Below are 17,783 nucleotides of genomic sequence, written 5' to 3'. Positions count from 1 at the left end.
AGTCATCAAAGGCATCCACAGTTTATCCAACAAACCTTCAGAGTATATGGCCAAAAAGACATACACTGCCGTGTGGAATAACATGGCTAAAGTCAAAGATGTGCTAATTAAGAAGGGGATAGACATTACTGAGATAATCAAGAAAAACATTGGTGCAAGCGATAAAACTCTGTTTTGGCATGATAAATGGTGTGGTGACACAAAACTTAAAGCTGAGTTTCATGAGTTGTATAAACTGGAACGAAAGAAATTTTGCAAAATCAACAACAAAGTAAAAATTGGAGAGATAAGTTGGGACCGGAAATCTAGGCTAAGTGAGGATAACCAAAATCGTATCAAAAATTGGTGTATTCCAACCAACCACGAGTTTGGATTGTTGGTACTATAGCATCTCAACTGACAAGGCTTACCATGTTGACGCTTTAAGAGAAAAAAATTGATAGTCCAAGCAATGCACCAAGGGAGATAATCATAAAATGGATCCATGAGGTTCCAATTAAGGTGGTGTGTTTCATATGGAGGGCAAACCTTGATAGCATTCCAACCAGATGTGCGCTTCAGAAAAGGAACTTAAACTTCGACTCCACAATATTTCAGAATGCAAATCCGGTGATGAAGATACTAATCATATACTATTCCGTTGTCCGTTTGCAGACGAGGTACGTGGGTGGGTCTTTAGATGGTGCGAAATCAATAAACCCCAGGTTAATAACATTGGAGAACTGGTGCAATTTTGTTCACAACGGGGAACTTGCGTGAAAAGGAACAGGAACCTCTTATGTATATGTTATGGTGCTGGGCTAATCTGGAAGGCTAGATGTGACTAGTGTTCAAACAAAGGCGAGTGTCACCAACGAAGGTGGTTGATGATGCAAAATCCGTGGTGCATACATGGGTGAAATATAGGAGAAAAGATTGTTCTTATAGCTGGTCAGAGTGGTGTGTGAGCCCCAAAATGTGTATGTAAATATTGTGTTTTGTTTTCTCCTGTTGTTGCTCCTATTCTAGTTACTTGTTAGAAGTTGGTTTCGTCTTTTTCTCGTTATTAATATAACTATTTGCCGGTTAAAAAAAAAACATTTTCATGTAAATTAAGGATAACATTTTTGCCATTTATTATGTACTTCAAATTTGTATTTTGTCATCGGTAACGTCTTCATGTTAGATTTTCATCGTTTCTCCGTTCAACTTGTTTTGCGCTGCTTGGAAATTTGTGAGAATGATAAAAGAGATAAGCTATTTTTGAAAATTACTTGCACATATAAACGTGTATATTATATTTACCTTTGTTCGTTCTCCGTTTGAAATATAGTTGTTATGTTGTATGTTGAAAAAATTCAACAAACTATTCGGTTTTATTAGCATCAATACACTATCTTAAGGCAACGAAAACAATCAAAAGATATACTTAAGTGTACACGCACCATTGATCTAGGTTTTAGTAGTTATAACAATGAACTTTAAAAACAACAAGGAAAGCTTGCTAACTTCTTAGTTTCTTGCTTGAGATCTTGTGAATGCCAATGATTGTAGTGGATGAATGATCTAAAGTAGAATCCCTCTAATGTAAATGTAGTTAGACCTGAGAATTTGAGACACGAATACATGATCTGTGAGTGACACGACATGACATGGACACATCTTAAAAATTGAGATAAAACTTATTTATCTTCGTTTATTTGTATTGTGTCAAATTCGTGGCTGACACAAATACACGAATTGTCAGGTTTAAATGTAGTCAGACCCACAAACTCCAAAAGCAAAAAGGAAGAACCCTAGATTAAGGTTTAGTCGAAATTCTCTAACCTTAAAAGAGAGGTTACAAATTTCGTATGGAGGAGAGAAAAAGAGAGAGAGAGAGAGAGAGAGAGAGAGAGAGAGAGAAAGAAAGTGGATTATTTCTAGAGTGAACCACAACCCCGTGGTTTGACCTATATCAGTCTATTTATAGGTTGCAGATAGAATCCCAAGATGATTCAAACTCTTAAATTAATCCTAATCCAATTTAAACTTGTCTTATCTCTATCCAGAGAGCATATCAAAATCGTCTATTAATCTCTAGGAATTAATTAATATTCAAGCTCTTTATTTAATAAAAAAATTTAATTAACTACCAAAATAATTTCTAATTAATTTATTAATTCGTTAGTAAATTAACAATTTATTTTCTTCATTTCTTTAATGCTATTTGTGTCATTAGGCCAATCCAAAAGGACCTTGCTATTATTAGAAATATTACCAAAATAGTTAATGACCTTGGACACTATTTTTAATAGTCTTCTACTTGGACAAGTCGTTAACTTTCCACACTCTTAATATTTCACTAACAATCAATAGAGGGTAGTTATCCAATGCAATTATCAAGCTCTGATCATAATCAAAATTCAGTTCTTAGACAAATGATAAAATATTCCTTTGTTCTAAATATCTTTATGGAAATGTGACATATAGATAATGATCAATCTCACTGTTCAAAATTTTGTTTCCAGATTAACGATTTCTGACAATCACATCTGACTTCTAAATTGAACACATCAATTTAGTTATGGCTCGGTCAAGCACTTTCGACGTCATCGCTAAATCATCAAGGGACCCATAGATACCGCTTCCTAGTTACAAGAAGGAACAAATAAACTTTGACATAGTTTTTCCCTACTCGACTAATCATACATGAAAATAGCCTTTATGACTACCAATTATGGATAACGTTGGGAGCATACCAATGCACAACAAATTCTGCAAACAAAATCCCATATATATCTCACTTTGAATAATAAAAGATACTATCATCTTAGAACTACTTGTGACTAGATCCATGAAGTAATCTCCAAATGTGTATTGTTTCAATACTCGTGATGCACCATTTGGAGAAGATTGGTGTTTTTGGTGTTGAAAAGTGATAAGCTGATTATGAGTTAAGAAGTTCTCATAAATCTTTTGGTTCTCAAAAGAACCTCTCTCTCTTTCTATATATATATATATATATATATATATATATATATATATATATATATATATATATATATATGCTTTCTTTGTTATATATAATTCTATTAGATTTTAGGACCAAATCAAGATATTAATTTACCTATTGCTTATGTTAATTGTCGAAATTATGTTGTGTGTGTTTTTTTTTTAAAAAATTTAAGAATGGATGAGATGAATTTGCTTAAGTGGGAAGTAAAAATACTTATCCCATATAGGTGTTGAGTTTGAACATAAAAGTTGTAAAGCTCTTTAAAATGAAGTATTTTTTTTTTCTTTTTTGGAAAAGGCAAATTGATTAAAAAAGCACCCCAAAAAGCAAGCTGCAAAGAGGGCGGCAAACCGAATACAATCAGTAACAATTACATATAACATAAATTTTAATTTAGAAATTGATAGGACAGGAGGTCCAATCTTCCAAATTGCAGGCGCCATCTTTGCCCTTCACCTTCACCCAAAGATACAACATTGACTGTATGTTCTCAACCAATTTATCAGGGGACACAAATATGCTTGAAAGAGGCGATTGTTCCTAGCCTTCCAGACACTCCACATAGACAGTAACAAATGAATATTAGACTGTCTCTTTTCTTAGGGCACCTTCCCTTGGTAGCGGCCAAATGAAGTGTATCTCCAACATTGTGAACTTCCATTACGTTGATCCCACACATCGAATATAGATTTCCTAACAGACCTCACGTAAGGGCATTTAACCAGTAAGTGGTACGAGCATTCCACCTCATTGATACATGAATTTCATAGAACGATAGCTAGAGCCACACCTCTGTGTCCAAGAGCGACCGCAGAAGGAGTACTACTAAGAGCTGCTCGCCATACGAATGTCGACGCCTTAATTGGGATTAGTTTGCACCATTGAATGTTCATCTGGTTGAAATTTGGAGTTGGTTTTTTGATCAATTCTTTTTCCTCAACAAAGCCACCTTATAATCACCATCAGTTGCCAACACACAAGACAGGTGGTCATGTCCAGGTTGTATATGTTGGATTAGTGTCTAAGTCCATAACTATTTTGGTATGTACTTGACCCGATTATGAGCATGGTCCTTTTGGGTTGCCTTCACCATAGCAATATGTAGGATGAATTAAGGAGAGAAACGTTTAATTATGATTTATTAATATATTATGAGAATAATATATTAAAGGAGAAATCATATTATTTAATTAATATTTGTCAAGAATTAATAAAGAATTAATTTTGTGGCTAAAAGAGATTAATTAAACTTAGGGGACTGGAACTGTAATTATAAGATTATTGCAATTAGGCTATGGATCACCATGGAATAATAGGTTGGACGAATTCTATGGGGAAGCCCATTAGAAATCGTCCAAGGCATGTTCCAAAAGGGGTCCATGGGCTGCTTAGGGCCTAAGCAGTCAAATCAGGGTTTCCTTGTTAGATAACCCGAATTGCCTACCTATTTAAAGAACCCCTGAGACCCAAAAACGTGGCTAAGTGTTCCTTTAGGGTTTCCAGCTGTTTTTGGTGCCTCCTCTCTCCTCCCTCTTCATCCAAGTTGCTTAGTGGTGTTTGTGACTCCATTAGAGGTGCAACACTTGAGGCACTAAGCTTTCTGAAGCCAAGGATTGATTGTTATTGCTATATAGCAATCAAAGGTAAGATCTAAACCCTAATTTCAGTTATAGTTTATTAGATCTAGGGTTTATGGCTTTGGATTATCAATTGCATGTTCATTAGACAAACTAGATCCAAAGCTATTAGGGTTTGCATGTACACCATAGGAATGATGTATTGCTCAAAAGCCATCAGTGGTATCAGAGCCTAGGGCTGTTTGTTAATGAATTTGATGCTTATTTGATCGAATTTTGGCTGAAAATCGAATTTTTTGAGGTTTTTCGAATTGACACGCCAAGTCAACTGGCTGACTTGCCGATCAACTGGCTGACTCGCCGAGTCCATAGTGAACTCGACGAGTCCAAGCCTGACTCGACGAGTCAGAGAGTCAGATGGAGTTGATTTAGGGATTTTGACCTGTTTTGGCTGTGGATAATTACCTAAAACGAATTTTATTAATAAAAAACGATTTTTTTTATCAATATTTGGAGATTATCCTTGCTAAAATAGAAGATAATTGTCAAAATTTTGATAATCTTTTGTTTTATTAGATAAAGATTGATTATTTGTAATTTAGATTTGAATTATCCTGTGAAAAAGTTTCAATTTTCCCCTTTAGGTTTTATAGTTTAAATTTGAACTTAAAAGTTTTGTTTTTGAAATTTAAATAGTTAAACCCTAATGTTTTGAAAAGTTTCAAAACTTGCCCTCAAGTTTTGGAATTTAAAATTTTAATCAAAAGTTTAATTTTGAGATATTTAAATTCTAAACCCTAATGTTTTGAAATGTTTCAAAACTTTCCCTTAAGTTTTGGAATTTAAAATTTTGATTAATAGTTTAATTATGTAATATTTAAATTCTAAAACCCCAGTATTTTGAAAAGTTCAAATTACACCCACATGGTTTTGTTAAGTTAATTAAAAGTTTAATTAAAAGAGAAAGTTAATAAAACCACCTAGTATTTTAAAAGTGTAAAATACACCCTATACTATATATATGTAACATTAGAAGTATAATATTATATATATATATATATATATATATATATATATATATATATATATATATATATATATATATATGAGTAAAGAGTCAGTCTTACCGTTAGTAGGCCTCATTCACGAAGCTGGTCTATAAGGGATGTTTAATGAAATTGCCTATAAAATGGCGATTGAATGGGTATCCACTCTTACCCACCGCACTCTTGACTAGTGGAGGGTCGTTAGCCGAACGGGTAGGATAGGACAAAAACCTTCCATTATAAGTATAATGAAGTACAAAGTAACTAAATGTTTTTTCAAATTCCCAAATCATAGTTACTTTAGGCAAAATGTGAAATTGTATGCTAATCCATGGAATGACACTTTGTACCCTTGCCGAGACGTTAGTGGAGCGTGTGTGGTTAACCAGCACACTAATTTGGGTTTGGCATTGGTAGCGAAGGGTGACTCGATGTTTATCATAGATCAATGGAGTGTGTATGGCTAACCGGCACATTGATTAAGTGATAGTAGCATTGAGTGCACCACGTGATTCGCATGATTATTCACACCTTGTTTGTGATCCTCGGCATCCCAGTCGCAAACAGTAGGGCATAATCGAGATTAAACATGCCAATGAAAAGTTCAATGAATCTCAAAAGATTTAGGAGTTTCAATTCATTTAAAACTTAAATTTCTTTTTCGTTTTTCATGGTGGAAATTGGTAAATCGTCATTTACCTACCTTCAAATATTCTGCAACTAGATTACGGCATTCCTTTTCTAGGTTGTAGAGTATTGTGTTGGATCCTAGCCTTGATGTTTCATTTGGGTGTTACATCAAGGATTTTAATCAACTTAACTTGAATTTCTCCTGTTTTGTAGATGTCTGAATCTAATAATGGTCTTCCCAAATCCCATGGAACAAGTCTTCCAAATGAAGATGATATTCCTCGATATGATCAAGGAACCACAAATCATGCTTCACTTCCTCCACCTCCTCCAATTATTCTCCCTGACCCACAAGTTCGAAGGCTTGAAAAGTTCAAGCTAACTCAAGCCCTTTTGGCAAGTAAACACGAAGATGGGAAACCTGTGTGTGCACACGTCTTAGAGATGAAGTCACACATTGACAGATTAAGGATGTTGGGTGTCAAGATTTTAGGTGAGTTGGCTGTTGACTGGGTTCTTCAGTCGCTTCCTGAATCATATAGTGAGTTCGTAAGAGAGTACTATATGATGGAACACGACGTGACCCTCACTGATCTCACCTATTTGCTTATAGCTGCCGAATCAACAATGATTTGGCGTGCTGGTCAAGCAAATTTGTCTGGTGAATCAAACTCTCAAACTTCAATGGACACTGGCAACATTGGAAGTCCAGAAAGGACTAAGTATGTGATTGTCCGATGTGCTGTGCCAAAGGAGTCCATTTGCTTTTATTGCCAAGAGAAGGGGAATTGGAGACGAAGCTGCCCAAACTACCTGAGAGATCTAAGAGATGGGAGAGTCAAGGCATATGGCTCTACTTCAGGTAAAATTCATTATCTAACTCTTTTAAGTCTCTATTCTAGATTCTTAATACATGATGTGATAAGATTACATTTTTTGATGTATTATAGGATCGAAGAAAAAAGAGGAAGATTGAGGGAAGAAGTGAGTTGAAGCTAATCGTGAAGAAAATGGATTTCAATCGCATTGTTTGAAGATTGGATTTTTGAGCTACTTCTTGGAGTTAGAATAGATTGCTAAGAAATATGTAATAACATAGTTTTCAGTTGATTGCATTGTAAGGACAAATTTTTTTCCGCAATAAAATAAATTTTGATTTTATCTTGTTTATTTATCCTTGCAATGGCATGTATGAAAAATTGATGTTTGAATGTTTCTACTATTAGCAATAATGGATTTGATTCTTAATTATGTTATTTGTGGAAATGTCGAGAATTTACCAAATAGGGAGAGCTTCTCATCGCCCAAGTTTCAATTGGACAGAAACTTGGAATCATGCAACATGTATTGTATGATGAATGAAAAACTTTCATATTTGGAAATTAGACTAATTCTTTGACAAAGTGTCAAGTGAAGGACTAGGAGATCGAGTACACTAGGTTGTGAGTCGATCAAGTCCACCACAAGAGTGATAAAGATATTCGTCATGATTTACTAAAGTTTAGTAAATATGATTATACTTATAAGATTAAGTGTAATTCTGAGTTGATTAAAAAAGTTTCAATAAATGGCAGAACGAATAAGAAGAATCAAGAAGTCATAAAGATAAAAGTTTCTTTATTCTAAGAAGAAAGGAGAGTACCTTTTATTGTGTTTTGTGATAAGTCTTAATGATTAAGAACCATATTTCAATTGATCCTCTAAGTGAGTCTTAGTACATTTATATGTCTAAAAAGAGGAATCAAGAATTGTGGAAATGGTTAAAATCAAGAAGTCAATCATACTTCGTTCCAATATCGAGTCTTACAGTTATACTCCAAGATTGTGAATTGAGTGACAAGTCTTAAGTAGGTTTATAACACTCATCAAAATGTGGAATTTGGAAAAAGTTTCCTTATTCTTGCACATTTGAAATTGGTAAGTTGTGATGTCTTGGATAAGACAAAGACCAAGTAGGACCAATTTTGTGAAGTGTTTAGTCTTGATAAAAACTACACTAACTCTTGAATATTTGTTTGTCAAGAAATGTTTCTTGACAAGAGAATCTTATATGTCAAGGATTCAGTGGGAGCCTTAATAATCTTGAAAAGTTTCAAGAACAAATCAAGAATAAACCTAGTTGATCATCATTAGCACACGACTTGAGGTTTGTAACCTATCGTGGTTGTCATAATTTTTTGTTTCTATGCCATTCCAGCTAGTTAATTATACATATGAGTTCTATGAGTTCTCATTTGAATGCATAAAGACAAAGCACCTTGATCGATGAAAGTACATTGATATGTAGGGTGAGTTACTTGGAAGACATGGTGGGTATTTGTGCTGCCATGAGGCAAGAAATCAGAATTAAACAAGTTCACTCCATATGAGCTTGGATTTGTCGTAAACCTTCGTTTTGGCAAATTCACATGGATAGGAACACATACACCATAAAATCTAAGTGTCATAAGGTTTCCCTCCTTCATGAAAATGATTGTGAGGAAATGCTTTCACTAAGAGAGATTTTAAGAAGATTGCAATTGTGAAAATTGTATTCTCAAATTCAGTTATGATTACGGCATCCCTTTTCATAGTTCGAATTGTGAGATTTGCAATTAGTCTGAACATTTTGGGACTTAGTAACTGGAGTTCTAGAATTGTTTAGACACACATATAAGCTATTTAAGGAAAGGTGTATGAGTTTAAGAAGCTTGATAAAGTCTTATCGAAGCATCTAGTATTAGAAATATGAATTTTGTAGAATTCAATAAGTATTGTTTTCTAGAAGTTCAAGTGTTTTTCTGAATACATGTCAAAGCTAGTGGGAGCATAAGTGTTATGCTTGTATGGTAATAATTATCGTGTTAGTGGGATCATGATTATTATTCCAAGTATTGCGAGTTAGCAATATTAATTATAGAAAACAAATATTAACTTTGCAAAGTTGTAGGGTTTGAAAAGTTGTTTTGCTATAATTAAGGGAGAGAATATTATACTTCATTTCAAATCTAAAGGCTTAGATTGTGAAATTTTAATCAAATTTAGTCAAATATATGAATGTTATGTTGGAATGGTTAAACATGAGGAAATTCTATATATGGAAAGGATAATTGCATTCTCAAAATTTGGTTATGATTACGGCATCCCTTTTCATATCCAAAATTGTGAGAACATGACAATTAGAAATATTATAGCAGAAGACTGGTAAAGTATCACGTCTTCATGTGAGACATTATGAATCGTGTTCCATACGCTTCGGATATAGGGCCGATTGCATATGCTATAATGTTTGATCATTCTAAAATTTTCCAAATGCTTACCGCATTAAGAGGGAAAAAGGACTAGAACGGTTTTGGCTAAAATAATTAAACAACTATCAAAGGACGATCTAAGGTCCGCCAAGGATTTGTTGCTTGTGAGTAGTTGGAAGTATAGTATTGGATGGACCATGTTGACATTGTTTTGAATAAATAAGACTCTATTAAGAATGAGTTTTTGTATGACAAATATGGAAATGTTTCCATATTGGGAGTTGAAAATTAAGAATTTATGTCTAGATTAGAAAATTTTATGCAAAAAGGATGTTCAAGGGAATGTACTTTGAGTGAGAGACATCACATCTATAGAATTTTTTTGTAACAAATTCTGATAGAGAACCTTGTATTTTTCATTGGCCAAGTCTTGGTGACTTTTGTGCTATGACTTTACGAAAGGATTGTTGCATAAAATGTTAGAATCTAACATATTCTAGTAGTGGCAAGAACCTTGTATTTTTACAATATCGTTGAGGATTAGGAATTGTGAAATAAGCATCATTGGAAAAGTTTTCAATGGATCTATTTCACAAAGAATGAACCATAGGAAACATAGTGTGTAATCTCGGAGCATGGTACAACTATTGTTGTAATTCAAGTAATAAGTTGATTTTCTGAAACAGTAAGCAATGAATAATAAGTAATCAATATGGTGTTTAAATAAAAATGTTTTATTTACGCTCAAAAGTTTTGGGGCCATATTGGATTAATATTATTATTGCGTTTCACTCTGCATGTTTTGGCTTCTAGAATAACTAGGTTATTCAAACATCCACAGTCGGTCATACGTTGGGAGTAGGTATGAAGGAAGACTGTCATGAAGAGTCTGTAGGTTGTCTAAAGTGTTTAGACATAGCACAAGTTTGCTGCAGAGTTCATGAGTGCTTTGATAAGATTAAAGTATTGGATTAAACCCATGCTCACCTGAATCACTTCATGGATTTTATCACGAGTGATTGTGAGACGATAATATTATATATTCTTGAAACCGAGACGTGTGAGTTGTTATTTGCTGGGCGGTTGCACATTGATGATAAGTAAACGCACCAGTAACTTGGTGTTATAAAACTTATTGTTGTGTGTGATTCGATCAGTAGGTGCAAGTGAGCATTTGAGTCGAAGTTTATCCATTCCTTTTACCCAAAGTGGGATAAAAGCGATATATGTGGGTCCCTTGATGATTTAGTGATGACACCTAAGCGCTTGGCCAAACCGGGACTAAGTTGATGTGTTCAATTGTAGTCGTCATAAATCGGAATTCGGGAAACATTATAGAGAGAATGATCTAATTTCATGTCTTGTGTCTATACGATATCTTGAGAATGGAGGAATATATGATCCCTTATCTAAAGGACACGCATATCTGATATGATCAGAGTTGACAGCGGCTTTTGAAAGCTATGATTGCTGATCAGGTTCTGAAGTTATGCAAAATAGTTATTAGACTTATCCAAGTGGGAGACTGTTGGATTAGTGTCTAAGTCCATAACTATTTTGGTATGTACTTGACCCGATTATGAGCATGGTCCTTTTGGGTTGCCTTCATCATAGCAATATGTAAGATGAATTAAGGAGAGAAAGGTTTAATTATGATTTATTAATATATTATGAGAATAATATATTAAAGGAGAAATCATATTGTTTAATTAATATTAGTCAAGAATTAATAAAGAATTAATTTTGTGGCTAAAAGAGATTAATTAAACTTAGGGGACTGGAATTGTAATTATAAGATTATTGCAATTAGGCTATGGATCACCTTGGAATAATAGGTTGGATGAATTCTATGGGGAAGCCCATTAGAAATCGTCCAAGGCATGTTCCATAAGGGGTCCATGGGCTGCTTATGGCTTAAGCAGTCAAATTAGGGTTTCCTTGTTAGATAACCCAATTTGCCTACCTATTTAAAGAACCCTTGAGACCCAAAAACGTGGCGAAGTGTTCATTTAGGGTTTCCAACCGTTTTTGGTGCCTCCTCTCTCCTCCCTCTTCATCCAAGTTGCTTAGTGGTGTTTGTGACTCCATTAGAGGTGCAACAATTGAGGCACTAAGATTTCTGAAGCCAAGGATTGATTGTTATTGCTATATAGCAATCAAAGGTAAGATCTAAACCCTAATTTCAGTTATAGTTTATTAGATCTAGGGTTTATGGCTTTGGATTATCAATTGCATGTTCATTAGACAAACTAGATCCAAAGCTATTAGGGTTTGCATGTACACCATAGGAATGATGTAGTGCTCAAAACTCATCAGTATATGTGTAGTTGCCACCTCATTTGTCAAATGAACTAAGTCATTGGACAAATCGACAGTGATAGGACAAGTTTTCCATTTCCAATTTTTCCCATCATTGCCCCTTCTATCCACCACAAGACATGATTTTTCCTTCTCAATATTATATAGGTTAAGATATTTAGATTTGAGACTACTATCATCAACCCACTTATCCCACCAAAATTGAGTTCTATCCCCTGTTTTGACAATATGCTTAAAGATGCCATTAAAACTGATACCCATAACTTCCAAGTCTTTTTTAGTTCCCACAATATTATTCCACACACCTGTTATCCTTCTTTTCGACAAGTATTCCATGGGCTTATTATATAGGTTATGTAAGCCAGTAATACCTTTGGCCCATAATAAATCTGCCTCCCTTTTTAATCTCCACCACTACTTGATGATTAGACCCATATTCAATGCCCTAATCGAACCTACTCTAAGGCCACCAAGTTCTTTAGGAGCAATCACATTCTCCCAAAAAAACCAATTTATTTTACTCTTTTCTTCGTTTCCACCCCATAAGAACCTCCTCCTGGTCTTCTCTAGAGATTCGATGACTCCAACTAGAGCACGAAATATAGATAGGTAGTAAGTTGGTAAATTGCCCAAGACCGATTTGATTAGCGTCAGACGTCCGCCAAATGACAAAGTTTTGGATTTCCAACTTGATAACTTGTTGCGAAATTTTTCGATAACATGCTTCTAATTTTTCACTAAATTCATATTTGCACCCACCGGAATGCCTAGATAGGTGAACGGTAGAGAACCTGCCTCGCATCCCAGGATGTTTGCCCATTGAGATGTTTCACCGGTTGGTGCTCCAGTGCCAAACACTCTTATTTTTGAAAGTTTACCTTCAAACCCGAAGAACTTCAGAATTCTCTCAAGATTTTTAAGATTTGTTTTCGACCATTCCCCCACAAACAACGCGTCATCCGCGCAGAAAAGGTGCGATATCAAAGGACCGCCACCCGGGATTTATATACCTTTGAATATTCCTTTCTCAACAGCCGTTTTGATTGTCACGTTTAAACCTTCCATTGCGATTATGAATTAGAATGGAGAGTAATTACAATTTATTTAAAGTAGGGTAGAAAAACTACTCGAAAGGGTTCCCATCACTATATAGTCGGAACCTAATTTGTATTTTGTGTTATCCAGACTTATATAAATGAATTGGATGAATTTTTTGATTTTAAAGAAAGAAATTTTGGATATTAGGTCAGAGATCCGAATATGTAAAATTTCGGATATCCGATTTTGAACACCCCTAAATGCAATACATGGAATAACTATATTGCCCATCTAACAAAGACAGTTCGAATTAAAAATTAAAAATGAATTATTAAACATACAATTTGAAGCATACTACCTGGACAAATTCTTATAATTTACTATTTATATATTATTCAATCTCATTAGTATATGTGTTATTTAAAAGTCAAAAGCCATCATTGTCATTTGTTTTAACTAAATATATTTCATTATACTGGTCCTTTAATCCCGGCGAATTGTCTAAAGACTTTTGATTATAAATAGACGATGCAATATATATGGTCTCCTGTAATACAAACTTCGACGTACCCTGAATTAATTCATTCCCCAAAAGTATTTAGACAAGATGTGGAGTTTTTTGGAGCAGGTATGGATCTACACCTTGCTGCTGTTTCTCGGTGCTGCGTTCATGGTGTTTAGATGGTACAATTCCACATCATCACCTACCACTCCTTTTTCTCTCTATGCAGACGTTATGGTGATTGGCTAATACTCCTGTACATCGACTTAGTCCCAAGCCTGGTGATCTCTTCATCTGATGCAGAACGCGAGATCATGAAAACACATGATATAGCATTTGCTAGTAGGCCAAACACAAGGATGTTTAGAACTATCTCCTAGAATCTCAAGGAAATAACAGTCACTCCTTATGGTGAATACTGGAGGCAAGCAAAGAGCATCATGACGCTCCAGCTTCTAAGTAACAAAAAGGTCCAAAGTTGTCATGGATTTAGGGAAAAGGTAATCGCCGAGTGTGTAGATAAGATAACCCATCGTTTCCTGTCTAACATGCCTGCAAACTTGAGCGATTTGTTTAGCTCACTTACAAATGATGTGACTTGTATGGCGACATTTGGGAGGATGTATCATGAAGGGGGGATTGGGAAGAAATTCAAGAAGATCATGCAAGAGTTCTCGGAGGTGTTGGGTAGCTTTTACTTTGAGGAATCTATTCCTCAGATTGTAGTGGTTGATCATCTTAGAGGACTAAGTGATAAATTCGATAGAGTAGTGGCTGATTTTGATGAGTTCCTTCAAGGTGTGGTCGATGAGACCATAGCCAAAGTAAGCAATAACCCCGGTCAAGCTGGTGAAGAAGACGGCGACGTCGAAACCTTTATTGAAGGATTTCTCAAAGTTTAGAAGGAAGATATTATTGGTATCACCATCGATGTAGATGTTATCAAAGCACTCCCCTCGGATGCATATGTTGCTGGAACAGACACATCATCCTCAGTACTTGAATGGGCAATGAGTGAGCTTCTGCTACATCTAGATAGATTGAAGAAAGTACAAGATGAGGTAAGGAGCATCCTTAATGGGAAAGAAGAGATAACCGATGAAGATCTTGACAACATGACGTATCTTAAAGTCGTGATCATGGAAACTACCCGCCTCCATCCTCTCTTCTGATTCTACCACCTCGAGTCGCACGACATTATGTCAGGGTGATGGGGTACGATATTGTAGAAGGAACAAGGGTATATGTGAATGTTTATGCGATTATGAGGGATCCTAAAGTGTGGGAGAATCCTGAAAATACCTTATACTCTTAAGGGTACATGCAACCTAATTTGATCTGTGTCATAACTCTATTAAAGGAATATACTATTGAACAACAAAACTTTTTATAGAAATGGAAATTCAGAAAAGGAATGACATACCTCTGATTTGTTATTGTAAACAAACCATTTGATCCAACTAGATCAATCCAATAGTCTCTTGAAAACTAGCTTCAATTTTCTGCAAGCCTCTAATGGTTCACAATCACAACACAAGAACCCTAGAAGAATTAGGAGAGGGGGAGAGATGGCAAATTTTTGGATTTGGTATATTGAATAGCATGGCCAAAAATTCCCATGTATAAGACTCTATTTATAACTGATTAGGAAATACCTATAAACCCTAATTTAAATATAAAATAATATTATTTCAAATAAGATAATTATTTAGTTCATTGATTATCTTCATGAAGGCTTCTAGAAAGCTCTAAGAGGAGCCTCCAAACCGTCCAACGCAGGAAGGTTTTGGAACCAATCATCTGTTCAACTTTTGAACAATTACAGCTATAGTCCTTCAACTTTTGATTAATTCTAATTAACCCAAAATTAATTCCAAATTAATGCTAATTAATTCTAAGTTAATTATAACTATTTCAATTAATATATTAGTTATATAATATATTAATAAAACATTTATCTCTCTCCTAAAATCAATCTAGACAATTTCTTGGTTATGAGGCAACCCAAAAGGACTTTACTCTTATTCATCAATATTATACCAATTTAGTTAGAACCTTAGACACCTTAATCTAACAATCTCACACTTGGATAAGTCGCTAACTATACTTGCTCATACAACCCCGAATAACTAGTAAAGAATGTTTTCAAAGACATTACCAGACTCTGTTGGTCCTAAGATAAGTGATCAACTATTCCTTACATTACACTTTGCAATCGATCAGACTTAGTCGAAATTGTCAGAGAAAGAAATGTACTAATATTTCTATAACAAACTAAAAGAAATTCAGTAACACATAACTAAAACTATAGTGACTATAGGAACAAACACGCAATTTGTGATTTAACAGACAAGATGGAAAAACATGGTTTAGTTGATATTTATGAGTTCAATGATTCATCTAATGCAATTAATCAAATAACACAGATATAGTGGTAATAAATTTGTTAGCACCATTTAAAGTCATCAGTTACCTCTCGGTCTCATTATTTGATTTAAAATCACTCACTCATATCTCTATATAGTTCAGGAAATTAAAAAACATTAAGTTTAATGGTTTTGTTAAAAGTGCACCAACACATGTCTATGTTGATTTTAAGTGGAATCACGAAATCACACATACATGTTCAAATGATTTTCCAATTAAAGATTCTCTCGAAATCAATAATTGCAATTAATTAAAAAATGAAATTCAAATTAACATCTAACACCTATTATTAGCCGTTCATTTAATTATCGAATTTCATAAAATAATTTGAAATTAAGCATATATTTGAACATCAAATAATTACCACATAATTTATGTTAATTAATTTAAAAGCTTTTAAATCATTATTAATCCCAAGTCAAATAAACCCCGATAAAAATTTATTCCATAAAACTTGAAACCAAAACAATAACAATAAATGTATTCATCATAAAAAAAAGCATTCTCAAAATTCAATTAAAAGTCAACACAATTGATAAAAAAATAAAATAAAATAAAAAATAATAATAATGAGCTAGAAAAACTTCCCTTGCTTTTGTTGTGTGCGTGTGTAATTGTGTAGCCCACAAAAGAAAATCCAGTCCAGCCCACAAAACAAATCGCAGGTATACAATATAGAGCCGACGCACTTTTTTTTGGATCTTGTATTCGTGCGTTTCCGTCCAGTGATTCCCTTTCTCAAACCGATCGTCTTTCTTTGGGTCTCGGTTAGAGAGTTGACTAGCATTGACTTCATGGATAACGATGAGGAGACAAAACCTTCTAGGATCCTCTAGAAAGGACGGATAGATTTGATGTTTGAATTCGGATAGACTTTTTATTTTTATACTCCACACTATTTATAATAAATACTCGCTCCACTCTAAATTTAGACTATGAAAACTATAAAATTAGTCTCGAATAAAGTGCCCGCCAGCCAAGTTTCTCCTCGCGCCTCCACTTTTCACAATTTTCATCCGGAGCCTTTTTCATTTTATTAAAGTTATTCATTTTACGGACAATTTTTTTTTTTTTCAACTGAATTTGAAAAGGTATCTTACTGTTTAGTTTTATTTAGGTTGAATATTGATTTTTTGCAGCTTGATTTTTTTTTATTTTAATAAAGTGTAATATATATTTTTTTATAAATGTGATTTGTTTAGCTTTGTTAATTTATATAAAAATATATCGTATTTGTTTTTGTTTGGAATAATAGTATAAGATAAATTTCATAAATAATTTTGCTTTTCTTTTTTCTTTTTGGTTTTTCCTTTTAGCTTAGCCACTGTTTCTTTTCATATAAAACTTTGATTATTATAAAATTTATTATAGTTTGAGGTTGAAGTATAGTAGCATCATTGTTTTGATATTAATTACATAATATAGGTTTAGCGACAAGTTTATCAATTTAAAAGAATAACATTTTAATACGTTTATTTTTTTCATACAATTATATTTACTCTTTAAAATTTATATCTTAAGTTAATTAAGTTAAATGAAGGATTTTTATAATAATATTAAAGAATATAAAAATGTTACATTTTCTATTCTTTCAACTTGATAGTTAATGAATCTTTATATATATATATATATATATATATATATATATATATATATATATATATATATATATATATATATATATATATATATATATGGTTAGGTTATTTTGTTTTCACTATCTATTGTGTGCATGTATGACTGATTCTGGACCACTTATTTTAGTTATTTTAAGAAAATAATTAATACATATTACATGTTGAAGATATAATAGGTATTAATTACATTTTCAGCATTTAATAAGCATTAATTACTTTCTTAAAATAACTAAAATGATTGGTCCAGAATCAATCATATAGGCACACAATAGATAGTGAAAACATTTGAACCTAACTATATATATATATATATATATATATATATATATATATATATATATATATATATATATATAATAAATAAAGAGAGAATTAAAGAAAATAAAAATAAAAAGTATAT

At 33.4% G+C, this 17,783-nt stretch overlaps 1 protein-coding gene across 1 annotated transcript; it reads left to right on the top strand.

Moving 5' to 3' along the window:
* The first annotated feature begins 13,867 nt into the window (after nt 1-13,867).
* LOC111919847 (cytochrome P450 71A8) lies at nt 13,868-14,491 on the top strand. Its single transcript, XM_023915415.1, has 2 exons — nt 13,868-14,168; nt 14,256-14,491. The coding sequence occupies exons 1-2, from the start codon at nt 13,868-13,870 to the stop codon at nt 14,489-14,491; spliced, it is 537 nt and encodes a 178-aa protein (XP_023771183.1).
* Nucleotides 14,492-17,783: the final 3,292 nt, after the last annotated feature.

This window comes from Lactuca sativa, chromosome 4 (genome assembly GCF_002870075.4).
Source record: "Lactuca sativa cultivar Salinas chromosome 4, Lsat_Salinas_v11, whole genome shotgun sequence".
Classification (NCBI taxonomy): Eukaryota; Viridiplantae; Streptophyta; class Magnoliopsida; order Asterales; family Asteraceae; genus Lactuca; species Lactuca sativa.
Note: the sequence above shows the minus strand (reverse complement) of the source record. Positions and strands in the feature narration are given on the sequence as shown.